Genomic DNA, 13,743 nt, shown 5'->3' with positions numbered 1-13,743 from the left:
TGCTGTCCTTGTTGAAAAGTACACCACTGTGACAAAGACATTTGTTCTCAGTTTTCTTGGAGGACAGTGGAGAAGGGATCCCTGAATCCTGCTTCCCTGACAGGACCCATCGGTTAGTGGTTTTTTGTGCAAACACTATAATCTACCTTCTACTCTAAATAATTCTCCTCCAGTGACCAGGGTTCCACTACCTCTAAGAGTCTGAAATGATTTTGTACAGCATGTGGTTCTGCACCACATAAAACATCATTTTCTGGTGGTAATAAAAAAGGAGACGACTCAGAAAACAAAGCATAATATCAAGGTGCCAACATCCCGAATGTATTTATTCACTGTTGTACTTATGGATGGAAAAAGTTTTCCTTGCTACAAAGGTTAAAACAAGTTGTTGCAAATCAGGAAGTAATAACTATAACTACTATCTATTATAAACAGAATAATAAGCAGAAAATAAATACAGATGCAGCTACTTTGGTATATACAGACATTCCATTGTTTTCTGTTATAAAACGGATATAAATGCCACCATTTTTATTTCTTTGTAATATTGATATACATTTTTAAAAACTGTTCATAGCTTTGAACTTTTCTTACCAGTCCAAGTTTGCAACATACCATAGAATTACAGAAAACGGTTTTCCTACCAAGGTGAGGGTCATGTGATCATTTATATATTACAAATGAAAAAGAAGCAAGGTACAAAAACTCGTGTGTGTGTGTGTGTGTGTGTGTGTGTGTAATATGTGCTGAAGGCTGTGAATACTGACAGGTATGAAAGGCTTTGAACTAAGTAGTCATCGAAATCACATATAATAGCCATTAAACACTCACTTAGCTAGCAGCATGTAGATCACTGGATTGGTTATTCAAAGACCAGACAAGCAGAATTCCTGGATACTGTTCCCATTTGGATTTTCCAATTCATATGGTTCCAGCTGGCGGTACTCAAAAGTCACACGATTTATGTTTTTTCCACTGGAGACCATGCGTACCACCGTGTTGTCACAGCCAATTTTCATTTGGGCTGTAATTCATGGAAAAGGTAAAAGTTTCCCAGCAAGTTAGAAACCACACAGTAAAACCATTTCTGTCAACAAGATCGTTTAAACACAAAGAAAGCGAGAGGATGTATCTTCCTCTCAAGTACTCAAATCATGCATCTGCCATCAGCTGAAACATTGTTTTTATTTTTATTAGAATACATAATTAATTGAATAATAATGAAACTAAACTCAGCTTTTTGCCTTATGTGCAAGAACACTGTTAGCCAAATAAATCTGGCTGCAGAGATGAGAAGAGACCTCCTTGCACTTTCCATGCTCCCCCTGGAAGGCTCTGGTGGTGAAGGCAGTGGTCTATGCGCACACCTTCGTTCTAGTTCAGTGTTCCCAGTGGGGACAGTACCACCCTCCAGGAACAGGCTGGAAATGTGCAGGGGTAGTTCTTGGTTGTCATAACATCTGGGAGTGCAAGTGACATTTAGTGGGCAGGGCAAGAGGGTAAACTTTACTGCTGAACACTTATGTAGACCAAAAAGATCACCTATTTATTCTTTTCTGAGCCTAGATAATAATTCGTTTTGACATATAAACAATCTTTTGCTTGATTTAAAGATGCCACACTGAATATATTCATCTTTGTTCTATTGTCCACCTATGTATATAGTTTCTTTCTCATTTTTTCCTGTGCTTCATATAAGGAATGACTTTTGATATCCTTACTTCTCTTAAATCCAATTGTCTTCATTCTTTGTATAAGCATCTGGCAGCATTTATGTGTCTCCTGGTACAGATGTGCCTGAGCAGTTATATATTAAAACTCATTATTTAGCCCTGGCCAGTTTTGCTCAGCGGTTAGAGCATCGGTCTGCGGTCCGGAGACACCCGGGTTCGGTTCCCGCTAAGGGCATGTACTTCGGTTGCAGTTTGTCCCTGGCCCTGGTTGGTCGTGCGGGTGGCAGCCACTCGATGTGTCCCTTTCACATCGATGTTTCTCTCTCTCTTCCTCTCTCTCCCTCCCACTCTATCTGTACAAAAAATGGAAAAAATGTCCTCGGGTGAGGATTAAAAAAAAAACAAAAAACTCATTATTTATATATTGTTGAAAGTATTATAGATGTCCCCCCATTTTCCCCCATTGATCCCTCCTCCCTGCTCCCACCTCCCCTTCCTGCTTTCCCCAAACTGATGTTTATGTCCATTGGTTGTGCATATATCTATATAAGTTCTTTGGTTTATCTCTTCCCACCCCTCCCCATCCCCCATCTGTCTGAGATTTGTCAGTCTGTTTCCTACTTCTATGTCTCTGGATCTATTTTGATCGACAGCTTATTTTGTTCATGATATTCCATAAAAAAGTGAGATCATGTGATATTTGTCTTTTTGTGATGGGCTTATTTTGCTTAGCATAATACTCTCCAGGTCCCTCCATGTCCTCTCAAAGGATAAGAGATCTTTCTTTCTTACAGCTGCATAGTATTCCATTGTGTAAATGTACCACAGCCTTTTTGTCCACTCATCTACTGGTGGACATTTGGGTGTTTCCAGATCTTCGCTATTGTAAATAGCACTGCTATGATCATAGAGGTGCATATATTCTTTCTGATTGGTGTTTCAGGCTTCTTAAGATATATTCCTAGAAGTAGAATCATTGGGTCAAATGGCATCTCCATTTTTAATTTTTTGAGGAAACACCATACTGTTTTTCATAGTGGCTGCACCAGTCTGCATTCCCACCAGCAGTGTACTAGAGACCCCTTTTCTCCACACCCTCACCAGCACTTGTTGTTTGATGATTTGTTGATGGCAGCCATTCTGACAGGTGTGAGGTGATACCTCATAGTCGTTTTAATTTGCATCTCTCTGATGATTAGTGATGTTCAGCATTTTTTCATATGTCTCTTGGCCATTTGTATGTCCTATTTGGAGAAGTGTCTATTCAGGTCCTCTGCCCATTTTTTAATTGAATTGTTTGCCCTCCTTTTGTTGAGCTGTATGAGTACTCTATATATGTTGGATATTAACCCCTTTTCCGATGTATTATTGGCAAATATGTTCTCCCAGAGAGTGGGTTCCCTTTTCATTTTGATGCTGGTAACTTTTGCTGTGCAGAAACTCATTATTTTTATTAAAAGTTACATTTATTTTATTCCTCCAGCCTCAGGCTGGCTCCTGAACAAGATTTATCTGCCCTACAGTCCTTTCTGTTGCTTTGTCTCTGATATACACTAGCATTATAGTGTAGCTGGTACTTTACAAACGTGTGCCTGGGTTTAAATGAAGTAAAACAGCCAGATAGAGTTACATATTGAGGTAAAATTCAATTTGGAGACATAATAGATATAAACCCGTAATTATTTTAATATAAGAACCAGGGAGTCTGTGCTATGCTTCTATGAGGAGGTCCAAATTTAATTTTCCTTAAATGACTTGGAAGGTCATTCATTTTCTGATCTTGCTCTACATAACATGTCCTATTTTTTTTGGTTAATGTGCATATTATTTATTTGTCATTTGACATGATCACAAAGAAAATCCAATTTAAAGAGCAGAGTCTTTAGTAGTTCTTCATTGTCTAAACAGCTTGGGAGGGGCTCGTGGAAACATGGTGAATGAAAGAAAAAAGTGACATTGAAATGAACCAATGAGTCGCAGAATCCAAGCCTCCAAATTATTTTAAGACTAGTTTCAATCGTCTGGATAATTTAGGCAAAAGTGGTGTCTTGGCATTAGTCTTCTCCTTTTACCTAATTCAGGTCATATAATTCAAGCACCAAAATTACTCTGGCTTCAATTGTCTCAATTTTAAGGCAGGGGTGTCCTTTAGTCTTTCATCTAATCTGCTTACCCAACTCAAATGCATATCCGCACAGGTGCCGTTGGCACGGGAGGACCCAGTGCTTCAGAGAACACTTGCAAGAGGCAAGAGAAGGGACCTGCACTGACGGTTTAAACCAGGGCTCGACGTAAAAGGGCATAAAATAATCCCCATGTTTTCAGCAAAGTGAGTTCTTAGAAACTTCTTGCCTTTACCTTGATTAGAAAGCTTGCCCTCAACCCAGTCCTGCCTTACATCTCATCTGAAGCTCTTTTATACCAGCGTGGCTGGTGTGGGGGCTGGAATACCACATGCTGGGCCTCAGCGTTTACTGTGCATATTATTTCTGTTTCAGAGATGTTTTGTTTATTACGGTCCTAATATTAGCTCAGAGAGAGAAAATACTAGTGGGCAGACCTGGGCTGATCAAAGGATGTCCGATTTGCAGCTTTATACCTAGCTGGTTCTGATCTGTGGTTACAAGAGAAGAAGGGGGCTGTGATAAGATCTTGCCATGAGATTAAAGACTATTGTTGTTGCTCTCCTGTTTTACTTTTGTCTCTTGAAAGATAATCTTCGATTCCTTCCCAGTTTTACTTAGGGCCAACCTTAAACACCCATCCTTGTTACTCCACAGGTTTCTCTCCCAGTGTCAGATGTCTGGAGAATGCATTCTTGATGGTGTGTATAGTCTTAAGTGCAAAATCCTCACACTGGCTCAAAGTGCAAAATTGAAGTCTTTTGGTGGGAAGTGCCTTCCCATGTATAAACAATTTGAGGTGTTTTACATAAGGAAATAGTCCTGCTAGGCACATAAATAATGATCAAAGAAACATCTCACCAGGGCCCTGAAAGGGATAGCAGAGGTCAGCTAAAGGCATCATCTTGGAAGGGTCCAATCCAGTTCCTCCCAGCAGCTCCACAAAGTCTCCTTTCCCCCCACAACCTGCTGAGGGTTTCTGAGAGAACAGAGACAGGGAAAGACATGTTTAAACCCACTATGGAAGTCAAACCATTTGACCAGTGGCAAGTTGGTAAATTCACTCAATCAGCCCTAGACATCCTGACAGTGCCATTTAATTCAACATCCAGGACTCCAATATGTCTTTTTAAATAAAAGACATTTAAAAGAAACAAAAACTATAAGAATTCCTTTTCTAAATCACTTGAGCAATCATTTTTTAAAACTGTGTGTGCATTTTTAAAATAAGCTCAAGTACTAGAATAATGAAATGGGAATCTGTAAACTCCATATAAGATGTATAGAAAATGAAATCTAAAAATGCTTTGCTTTTTAAGCCATTTGCACATACAAGCTGAAGTATTTGAATTAGTGTATGCAGTCAGAGAGTTTTTATAAAAAGGGCTTTCATATTAGTTTTTCCTTCAATTCACCTCTTTTCCTCTGCTGTATAAAGGACTTTTTCTGCTATTGGGACAATCCCCATCATTTCAACTGATAAGGATTTAGATTAGTTATAAGAATATTAAAGAAAGATGAGAATCCTAACTTGGGTTTCAAGTTACCTAGAGTTACCATTGTCTCTTCTTCCAATTATAACAAATTTATTTCAAGCTACTCAAAATAAGACTCTAGTCTAAGGCTTTGTGTGACCCGCTGTAACCACCTTTTTTCGCTGCCCTTCATCCTTTCCACACTGTCTCATCCACAGCAATTCCCATGCTTCACGTTTTCACACGAAGAAGCCCCAAACATGGACCGCCCATCTCCTTTGATCAAGACTGGCCTCGTGTGCATGCTGCCTACGATGCCACACAGGGCCCATGTTCACAAGGGCCCCCTGCTTGGTTAAATGCTCTTCTGTCACCATCTTGAAACTCTTCATAATTTTTAAGTAAGGGCCCTGCATTTTTACTTTGTACTGTTCCCTACAAATGATGTAGCTGGTTTTGCCTGTGGTCCTCTTCTTAACTAAGGCATACTCATCAAGAGACCTAGTGGAGTGTGCTCGGAAGTTAACCAGATAAACCCTGACACATAGGGACCCAGATCTAAATTAGATCGTTAAACACACACACATAACGATACACATTTAAATAGTTCGAAGACACTGAAATGCAACTGGAACTAAACAACAAATTAGAAAATATAACAGCAGCTGTTGGGCTAATGAATGAAAGCAGGTGGTTACATATCATATATCTATATATGGTTTTATTGAATTTTATAGAGAGAGGAAGGGAGAGATAGAAGCATTGATGTGAGATAGCAATATTGATTGGCTGTCTCCTGCACACCCCCTACTGGGGATCGAGCATGCAGCCCAGGCATGTGCCCTGACTGGGAATGGAACCAGGAATTCTCAGTCCATGGATGACACTCAGTCCACTGAGGCACACGGGCTGGGCCTAAAGTCTCACTTTAAATGTCTCCTTCGGGGGGGGGGCAGGGTGAAGGGTTAGGGGGGGAAAGGTGGGGACATCTGTAATATTTTCAACAACAAAGATAACAAAAGAAAAGAAAAAACAACTCTCCTCAGGTTTCTTTCCTGACCACCTCATCTGAAGGCGCTCCCGGCCCTCCTGCTCCCTTGTCCCCGGACACTGTCTATCACAGCACTCTGCTTCATTTTCTGTAGGCCACTCACCACTGGCTGAAATACATTACACTTTCTCCTGGCTCGTGCCATTAGAATGCAGGTTTCAAGGGAGCAAGATCTGTTTAATTCATTGCTAATTTCCAGCATCTAGAACGGTGCCTTGCATATGGCAAGCACTCCAAAAAATAATTTGCATAGAAAAAGATGCCTAGAAGAAGGCAGACTTTACATTTTTTAAAGGGGAAACACCAAGATTACTCCTCATAGCCAAGAATAACTAAAGTGCATATCTCCCAATCTGTTATCACACTGCCTGTGTATCAGGAATCTCATACAAACAAACCCAAGCCAATAGGGCTATGCGAGAGACACCCACTCATTCCCGTCTTTATCAAAGAAATATTCTTCCACTAAGGTCCAAAAAAAAAGAAAAAAAAACACCACCACTACCAACAACAAAAACCAAAACAACAAGCAAAAAAGCACTGGCACACAAATTTAGGGCTTAAAGGAAATTAGATATACTCCTTTTATTAGTCCTGGTCCTATTTTGCTTTCCCTAAAATCTGTTTCATTATGAACTATGACTGTCCTTGATGCCAGCAAATACGTGAGCTATCTTAACCTCAGCACACGAGACAGTGAAAGGAAATGAGGATGAAGCAGAGGAAGGAGCTACAGAGTAAGTAAATTAATGCAAGCTCAGCATTAATTTTAAGATCCATACAGAAGTTCATGAGAAAACAAGCTGATGGAGAATCTCAGCTAATATTTGTTGCAGAATGTATGAATTAAATGTAATGAAAAAAAAAAAAAACTCTTCAAAACTTTACTGTATTTTTCAACAGAAGAATCCAATTTCATATTTTATGCTACACTTAGCATTTCTTCATAACACACTCAATGAGATACTTCCTTCATGTCAAAAGAAAACTCCAATAATCAGGAAAACAGCTGTGTAGATGACTCACACTAGGTTCTGCTGGGAGAGAATTTTTTAAAAGGAGGCAAGTACAAGAGAGTTCAATTGTAATTATACACCACACATTTACCAATTGAAAACATCTCCTGCGTCACAAGAAAAGTATTTAAGTAGGCGCAGGGGACACCTGAGTATGCAACTGGCAGCGTACGGAAATAGAAGGGGGTTTAGTTAAAGCAGCCAGGGCATGTGAGACGCCAGTCAAACAGGACATACCACTCCAGTTCGCTAACGTCTGTGTTTGCCCTGTATGGTTACTTTGGCTCTGATAAAGGTGTGGCTTTAGTCAACGATTTGAAAGCAAGTAAGCACTCACCTTTAACTGCAGGCCATTCAAGTGTCCCAGGGTGAGATCAGATATTTTGATCACCACAGGATAAATTATGGAGAAGCTGCAGTTTCGATGCTGATGTGGAACTACCAAGGTGAACTTTCCATTGGGGGTCTGGGAAATGACATTGCAGGCTTCGTAGGAAAAAAAAATTTTTTAATTGCATTTTCACTACTTGGTATCCTGGCTTTTATGGACATTTACCCTATCCTTGTTTTAGGCTCCTATTCACGGTCTAGGGCCCTGTGGCTCAGAAGAGAGTACATCTCACCAAGGCAGTCTGGAGGTGGGAGAGTTGGGGAATGAAAATCACGATTGATATATGCACATTGTCAGGAGGCTCTGGGCTACCAGGGGGCTTCTGGTCTTCATCCCAGGTGGTTGTCTTGTTTATAGTAATCACAAGACCATAAATTCATAACCAACCTAACAATAGCAGCTGGTAGAAGTTTTAGGAACACCTCAGTTAACTAGGGTACAAGTTCAAGCTAGGAGTCTGGAAGAATCAAGGCTTTAAAGCTGAGGCTAGAACTCAAACTCTATCTGTCTGAATCCTTCATTCATTGAACTTGGCCATATGTTATTTTTTAAATAATAAAATAAATAAACAATGAAACAGTTACAAAATAGCCTGAGGAAAAAAAATAGAAAGAAATCAGACTTACATCTGAATAAATATTTGCTGGTCATTAAGTGGTAAGTTGACTAAAAGATAAATTTTAATGTTTAATATACTCCCAAGAATTTCTAAAATTTTTTGTTTTGTATCTCAAGTATAGACTTATAGATTTATCCTTCTGGTGATGAAACTAGAAGCATCAGGGTCTGTACCTTTTTTTTAAACAAAAGTTTCTGGTTGATCAGAAAAGGCCAGAACTACCTCTTGCCTCCTTCCACATTTTTAATTCCCCTTAATTTCAAAACAGAACTGAAATTCCTTGATGATTCTGGAAGGTTTCTGATCTATAACCAAACAAAATAGAGGAGAAGCATTTCTTTCTTTTTTTTTTTTTTTTTCTAGGATATTCTGCTCCAGTCCTCAGAAACAGGTTCCTTTGGGGGCTTCTTTCAAAAATTAAAAAGAAACAAACAAACAAAACAACAACGCAAAAATCAAAAGATCAGTCAGGACATTAATCTTGGGCAGATTAGGCCCCATTCTTTGACCACGTGAAGTGTTACTATTAATACTATTGTATGTAACCAAAAATGACTGATAAGTTTTCTTTACTTGAATTTTTTTAATTTTTATTGTTGACACGATTATGGATGTCCCCATTTTCCCCCTTTTACCCACCTCTACCCAGCCCCTGCCCATTATCACACTGTTATCTGTATCTATGGGTTATGCATATATATTATTCGGCTAGTCCCTTCACCTTCTTTCATCCAGTTAATTTTTTTCTTTTAATGGAGAAAAAATAAGCAGATGAGTAAAATTTTGATTAAGATAATATATTTCAGGCCTGGGCTGTTCATCTTTTTAGCATCTATATGCATATCTATCAGCAATGAGCTAAATTACAGTAAGGGCTCTGAATCAGAAGGCAACTTTGGGGTCCTGACCCAGGCTTCTGCCCAGGCATGAAATCCATCCGGCACATGCTAGATATGCAGTCTTTCAGCCTTTGCCTACGTATCTAAAACTGCAGTTTCGTATCTGAGCCCTCAAGCTTATCCCAGATGAGTGGAATGACTTGGAGGGATTAGAGTTTGTCACTGAATGAATTGTACTGTAGGAGATTAGAATAAGACATTAAGGAAAAAAATAGAATTCTATTCATCATAAAATAGTATCCTATTTAGACTGGGAAATAAATTAAAAACTGTGATTTGATTCTTATAATAATACATAGAAAATATTCTTTTTGGCCATTTCTAATTATAAAAGAATTTCCATTTAAATCATTCCTCACTTCAAATTTCTTAAGTCTGTGCAGATTTGACACACACACAACTCCCCTGTGCTTCCCACTGGGGAAGACAGAGAGCCCACTTACGGAAGAGGTTAGGATCTCTCCTGATGGTTAAGGTGAATCCATTTCCTGGTTCATGGACCCGGAAGAAGATCATGGCCACATTCTGGGAGGATCTGATGCTCCTTCTGCTAAGACCACTCTCACAGAAATCTATGTATCGCTCAGTCGTGGGCAGAGGATGGTCCTGGGAACTGGGGAACTTCTCCCCCTTGAGAATCCAACCATCAAATACCTTCCAACAAAAATACAGACGTAAGTGATCACTTCCATCAACTCCTTAAGTCCCAGGTGTGGAACTGACAGCCTGCACTCCTCTGCCCACTTGCTTTCCATTTGAATATACTTTGATTGTGAGGGTTATTTGCAAGTAGTATTATTAATTAATTATTGTTTTTTTCTTTATAAACCTTAAAGTTTCCAAAATAAGTAAACTTTATTATACTTCAACCATCTTCATAAATCAAACTACAGACAGTATATATTTTTATTCTGGTCATATTTGCCACAAATCTCAATTTCAGAAGACTTCTACAGAAGAAAAAGAAAGAACTGAAGCTGCAACGTGCCCTACCTGCCAATGGTTATATGTGCCCACTCCCCCACCCCCATTTTTTACTCTTATCAGCTATTAAAATACCGAGAACTGCTTCAACACTGGGACGACAATGGCTGATGTATTGCTTAAGACTTTCCCCCGTTTTACTTGTTAGGGTTTGCAGTTGAACAAAAGGTCAGAGTCTATTGACTTTACTCTTAACATCGCCACAGGTCTCCTTTTTAATGAGTCCAACCTAGTTCACATTAGCAGCACCAGCTGCATGCAAATTACTTCACCAGACTAGTCCTCTTCTAAAGCATTTTGAACCGAGGCACCGGTTCAAAAATAATTCCACCGTGCAGGTTTTAATCATGATCTTTTTCATTGGACTGCTGGACCCCATCAGCCGTGGCCAGCTGACCGGTTTGACTTACAAAGACTGGGAGAGCGGAGGTTGTGCCTCAGATGAGATTCCCTCTTAGCATCCCTCCCAACAGCCTGCGCCCCACGGCTCCAAAATCGGGTCACCCAGGCGCTGAAGACAACCTTTAAGAGCCTGGAATATCTCCAGAGAGAGGGACCGGCAGGAGCAGAGCAGGCTCAGATCTGACTGGTGGGACCGGCCTTCCACCAGCACCCGCCCGCTTGGTGGACTTGAGCACTTGAGCTAGTTTATCTATTTCCATCTGCCCCAGACCACGTCTGCAGCCGCGTACCCCCCGAGAGCGCACAGGGGCATTAAAAACCACCACGTCCCGTGCACCGGCCCTTCCTGGCGTGGGGCCAGGTCTTGAGGTAGAGGGGAAGTTCCTGTCGCATGGGGGTCACGGAGCATGCCTCTGCCACCGGGGCACCAGCCGAGCGTCTAATCAAGAGTTTCACCGGCTCCCCAAGCTTGCTTCCCCGCGCTGGGCGCAGCACCCCGCCCAGTCCCCCGCACTTGGTGGGGCTGCTCGGTGGGGACACCTCACCTTCAGGAAATCCCCGCCCTGACAGTCGATGGAGACCAGGTCGTAGTAAATGGTGATGAACTCCTCGGGCTCGCTGATGAAGAAGGCAGCGCAGTGCAGCTGCGGCTGGTCCGCGGTGAAGGTGAACTGGCCCTGGAGGCTCAGCATGTCCAGGCACCCTGAGGGAGGGCGGTGCAGCGGGGCCAGGCGTCTCCGGCTGCAGCCACCGCAGCGCCCGCCCGGGGCTGCCCTCTCGGCGCCCCTATTTCTGGGTTTGCAGCGCGGGGTGCCCGACTCCCAGCCGCACTCCCAGCCTCGGCTGCGCAGCTCCCATGCCCCAGGGCGCCGCACCCCTTCTCCCCCTGCGCTCCTTGTGGGACTGACCCTCAGCGATGGGAAGCATGCCCGGGCCGTCCAGGGTAGCCCCTTCTCAGCGATGCCCGGGAGCCTCCTGCTTTGGGCGCAGAGCCCAAACATCCACACATCCCCGCTGCCGGTGAACCCAGCCGGGCAGCCCCAACTTACGCAGCGCGCGGTGGTATAGCTGCTCCCCCGCCAGCTCCCGCTTCAGATTGGCGCTGAAGAGCAGGAAAGGGTCGGGGTCCCCCTTTTCCCGCAGCTGGCAAGGAAAATGGGTCAGTTGGGAAAAGTTCAAAGGGTGGGAAAGGGGACCAGGAGCAGGGCACCCTCCCTGCCTTACAGCAAAGAGAATAAAGTAACAGGATCCTTTCCATCAAACCAGGGAATCCTCAGGGGCCAGAGGGAAGGAGGAAGAGGTAGGAAGAAAGACCCCTCTGCGAAAGACCGGCACAAAAAATAGGGAAGAAAGAGCTAACCCCAACACAAGAGTTCAGGCAGCTTGCTGGTCCCCCAAGGCTGGACACTCACGCACAGGAGGTGTGATGGGTCAGTCCGGGGATCCCTCACCTCTAGGTATCGGCTCTCCCCTCTTAGAGCCACCAGGAAGATCAGGATGAGGTGACATTGAAGTTTGAAGGAAGGAGACATGCTGGCCTTGCCCCTGCAGCTGGTGTGCTCCACTCGGAAGGTCTGGGGCTTTGCTTGCATACCTTGTCCAGCTCAGAGCTGGGAGCTGGTAGGGTCCCTTGGCTGGGTCTCTTTTATAGAGCAGTGAGGAGAGAAGGCGGTCTGCTCCTTAACTGATCTGAGCTCAGTAACCATGGGTTACTCTGTCTCAGTGACACAGTGCGTGGTGATGACGAGGGTCCAGCTTTCGTCCCAAATTTTTGGAGTGATCTAGCATTATTCACTAAAAATGATTTCAGGCTCTTACCACTTACTGAACCAAAGTGTGGGAGACACAATGAGGCAGGGAAAAGAATAAGGGAGGGCATTTTCCTTGGCCTGGTAAATGCTGAATTATCCTCTCCTGTGGATATTCAGGGGATTTGGGGTTTTGCAAAGCCAAGTGACAAGGTTACACTCATGCATAAAATACCCAAACACATAATAACCTCATCGTGCAGCCTTGTCGCATAACCTTGGACAGACTCATGCTCATTCCTCTCAGGAAGAAACTTGAAGCATTTTCATCTCCAAAGAGAAACTGAACAGAAGCTGAAATCTGACTTGGCGGAATATTGCAATAATGTAATTCAAGCTTTCTTTCTGTCCTTTAGTCTTTGCTTTATCCTGGTCCAGTTTCTTATAAGCATTTTCTTGATGGAAAGCTAACTCTGGCATCTGTGCGCTTCTGGATTCTAGCTGAACTCTATTACTTAGCTTGAACGTATGCATGACAGACACGTTCCTGGGCCAGCTAACGGCATCCATGACCACAGCATCCCTCTGAACCACTGAGAGATGAAGTCATTCCATTTCACACCTTCAAATACCTGAATTACTTTAATCCTCATGTAGGAAGAACTACCCAGAGCTTAATTACAAGTGTTCATTAGCCCATTTACAGGGCTAAACAGATGACTTAGAGATCCAGAAATAAATCATAAATAAGCTTATTTGTTAATTAGATACAAAGAGAATTGGTTCTCCTTTACATCCAAAACTGTGGGAAGTGTGAGGACAGTCTACACTGGGCTTTCCCACCCCTTTTCAGTGTATGTGCTAAGCAAGGTAACTAAAAATCCTAAAAACTTCATGTTGTTTTACCACTGCCTGACAGAAAACTCAGTATCACCATAGCTGTCATTGTTATGCAAATTATTACAAATAATGAGGCCATAAACAGGGTTTTAACTCAAGGAAATTGTTCTATTTTTAGTTTATAAACACTCAAAATTAAGCAGCAATTTACCCAGTGGTGTCAGAACTTGGTATTTTCATATTTAAGACAATTCTGAGCTCTGAAGGAGCTGCCCTTTAGTTATTTAAACAGGAGGCCTTCCTACCATAGCCCAACTTTGTAAACAGTCCTTAGCCCACAGACAGCATGAGACGGAAGGTCATGAACACAGGCCACCATGTCTTTCTCCCCATCTTGGGGTTGTATAGATGTCTAAATTTTAGAGAGGGTATAAAGAAACCTGAGAGGAATAAAAGAGAAGAAAAATAACTGGTTTAACCCCAACATGCCAGGTCAGCTTCGGTCTGTCTCTCACCAGTTTC

At 42.3% G+C, this 13,743-nt stretch overlaps 1 protein-coding gene across 1 annotated transcript; it reads right to left on the bottom strand.

Annotated features, from left to right (window-relative positions):
• Window positions 1-311: 311 nt before the first annotated feature.
• Window positions 312-12,428, bottom strand: LOC118642203 (corticotropin releasing hormone binding protein). Its single transcript, XM_036279801.1, has 7 exons — window positions 12,085-12,428; window positions 11,683-11,776; window positions 11,179-11,336; window positions 9,691-9,901; window positions 7,676-7,824; window positions 4,658-4,775; window positions 312-1,024 (listed from the first exon to the last, which is right to left on the bottom strand). The coding sequence occupies exons 1-7, from the start codon at window positions 12,223-12,225 to the stop codon at window positions 867-869; spliced, it is 1,029 nt and encodes a 342-aa protein (XP_036135694.1). The 5' UTR covers window positions 12,226-12,428; the 3' UTR covers window positions 312-866.
• Window positions 12,429-13,743: the final 1,315 nt, after the last annotated feature.

The sequence above is a fragment of the Molossus molossus genome, unplaced genomic scaffold (assembly GCF_014108415.1).
Source record: "Molossus molossus isolate mMolMol1 unplaced genomic scaffold, mMolMol1.p scaffold_m16_p_3, whole genome shotgun sequence".
Taxonomy (NCBI): Eukaryota; Metazoa; Chordata; class Mammalia; order Chiroptera; family Molossidae; genus Molossus; species Molossus molossus.
The sequence above is the reverse complement of the archived record's forward strand: the minus strand, read 5'-3'. Positions and strand labels throughout refer to the sequence as shown.

Coding starts and splice junctions, on each gene's coding strand:
- LOC118642203 (XM_036279801.1), bottom strand. CDS start 12,225: ATGCAAGCAAAGCCCCAGACCTTCCGAGTGGAGCACACCAGCTGCAGG. Junction 11,777..12,084: donor GGGAGAGCCGATACCTAGAG/GTGAGGGATCCC, acceptor TTTCCTTGCCAG/CTGCGGGAAAAGGGGGACCC. Junction 1,025..4,657: donor CTATCCCTTTCAGGGCCCTG/GTGAGATGTTTC, acceptor CATGAATTACAG/CCCAAATGAAAATTGGCTGT.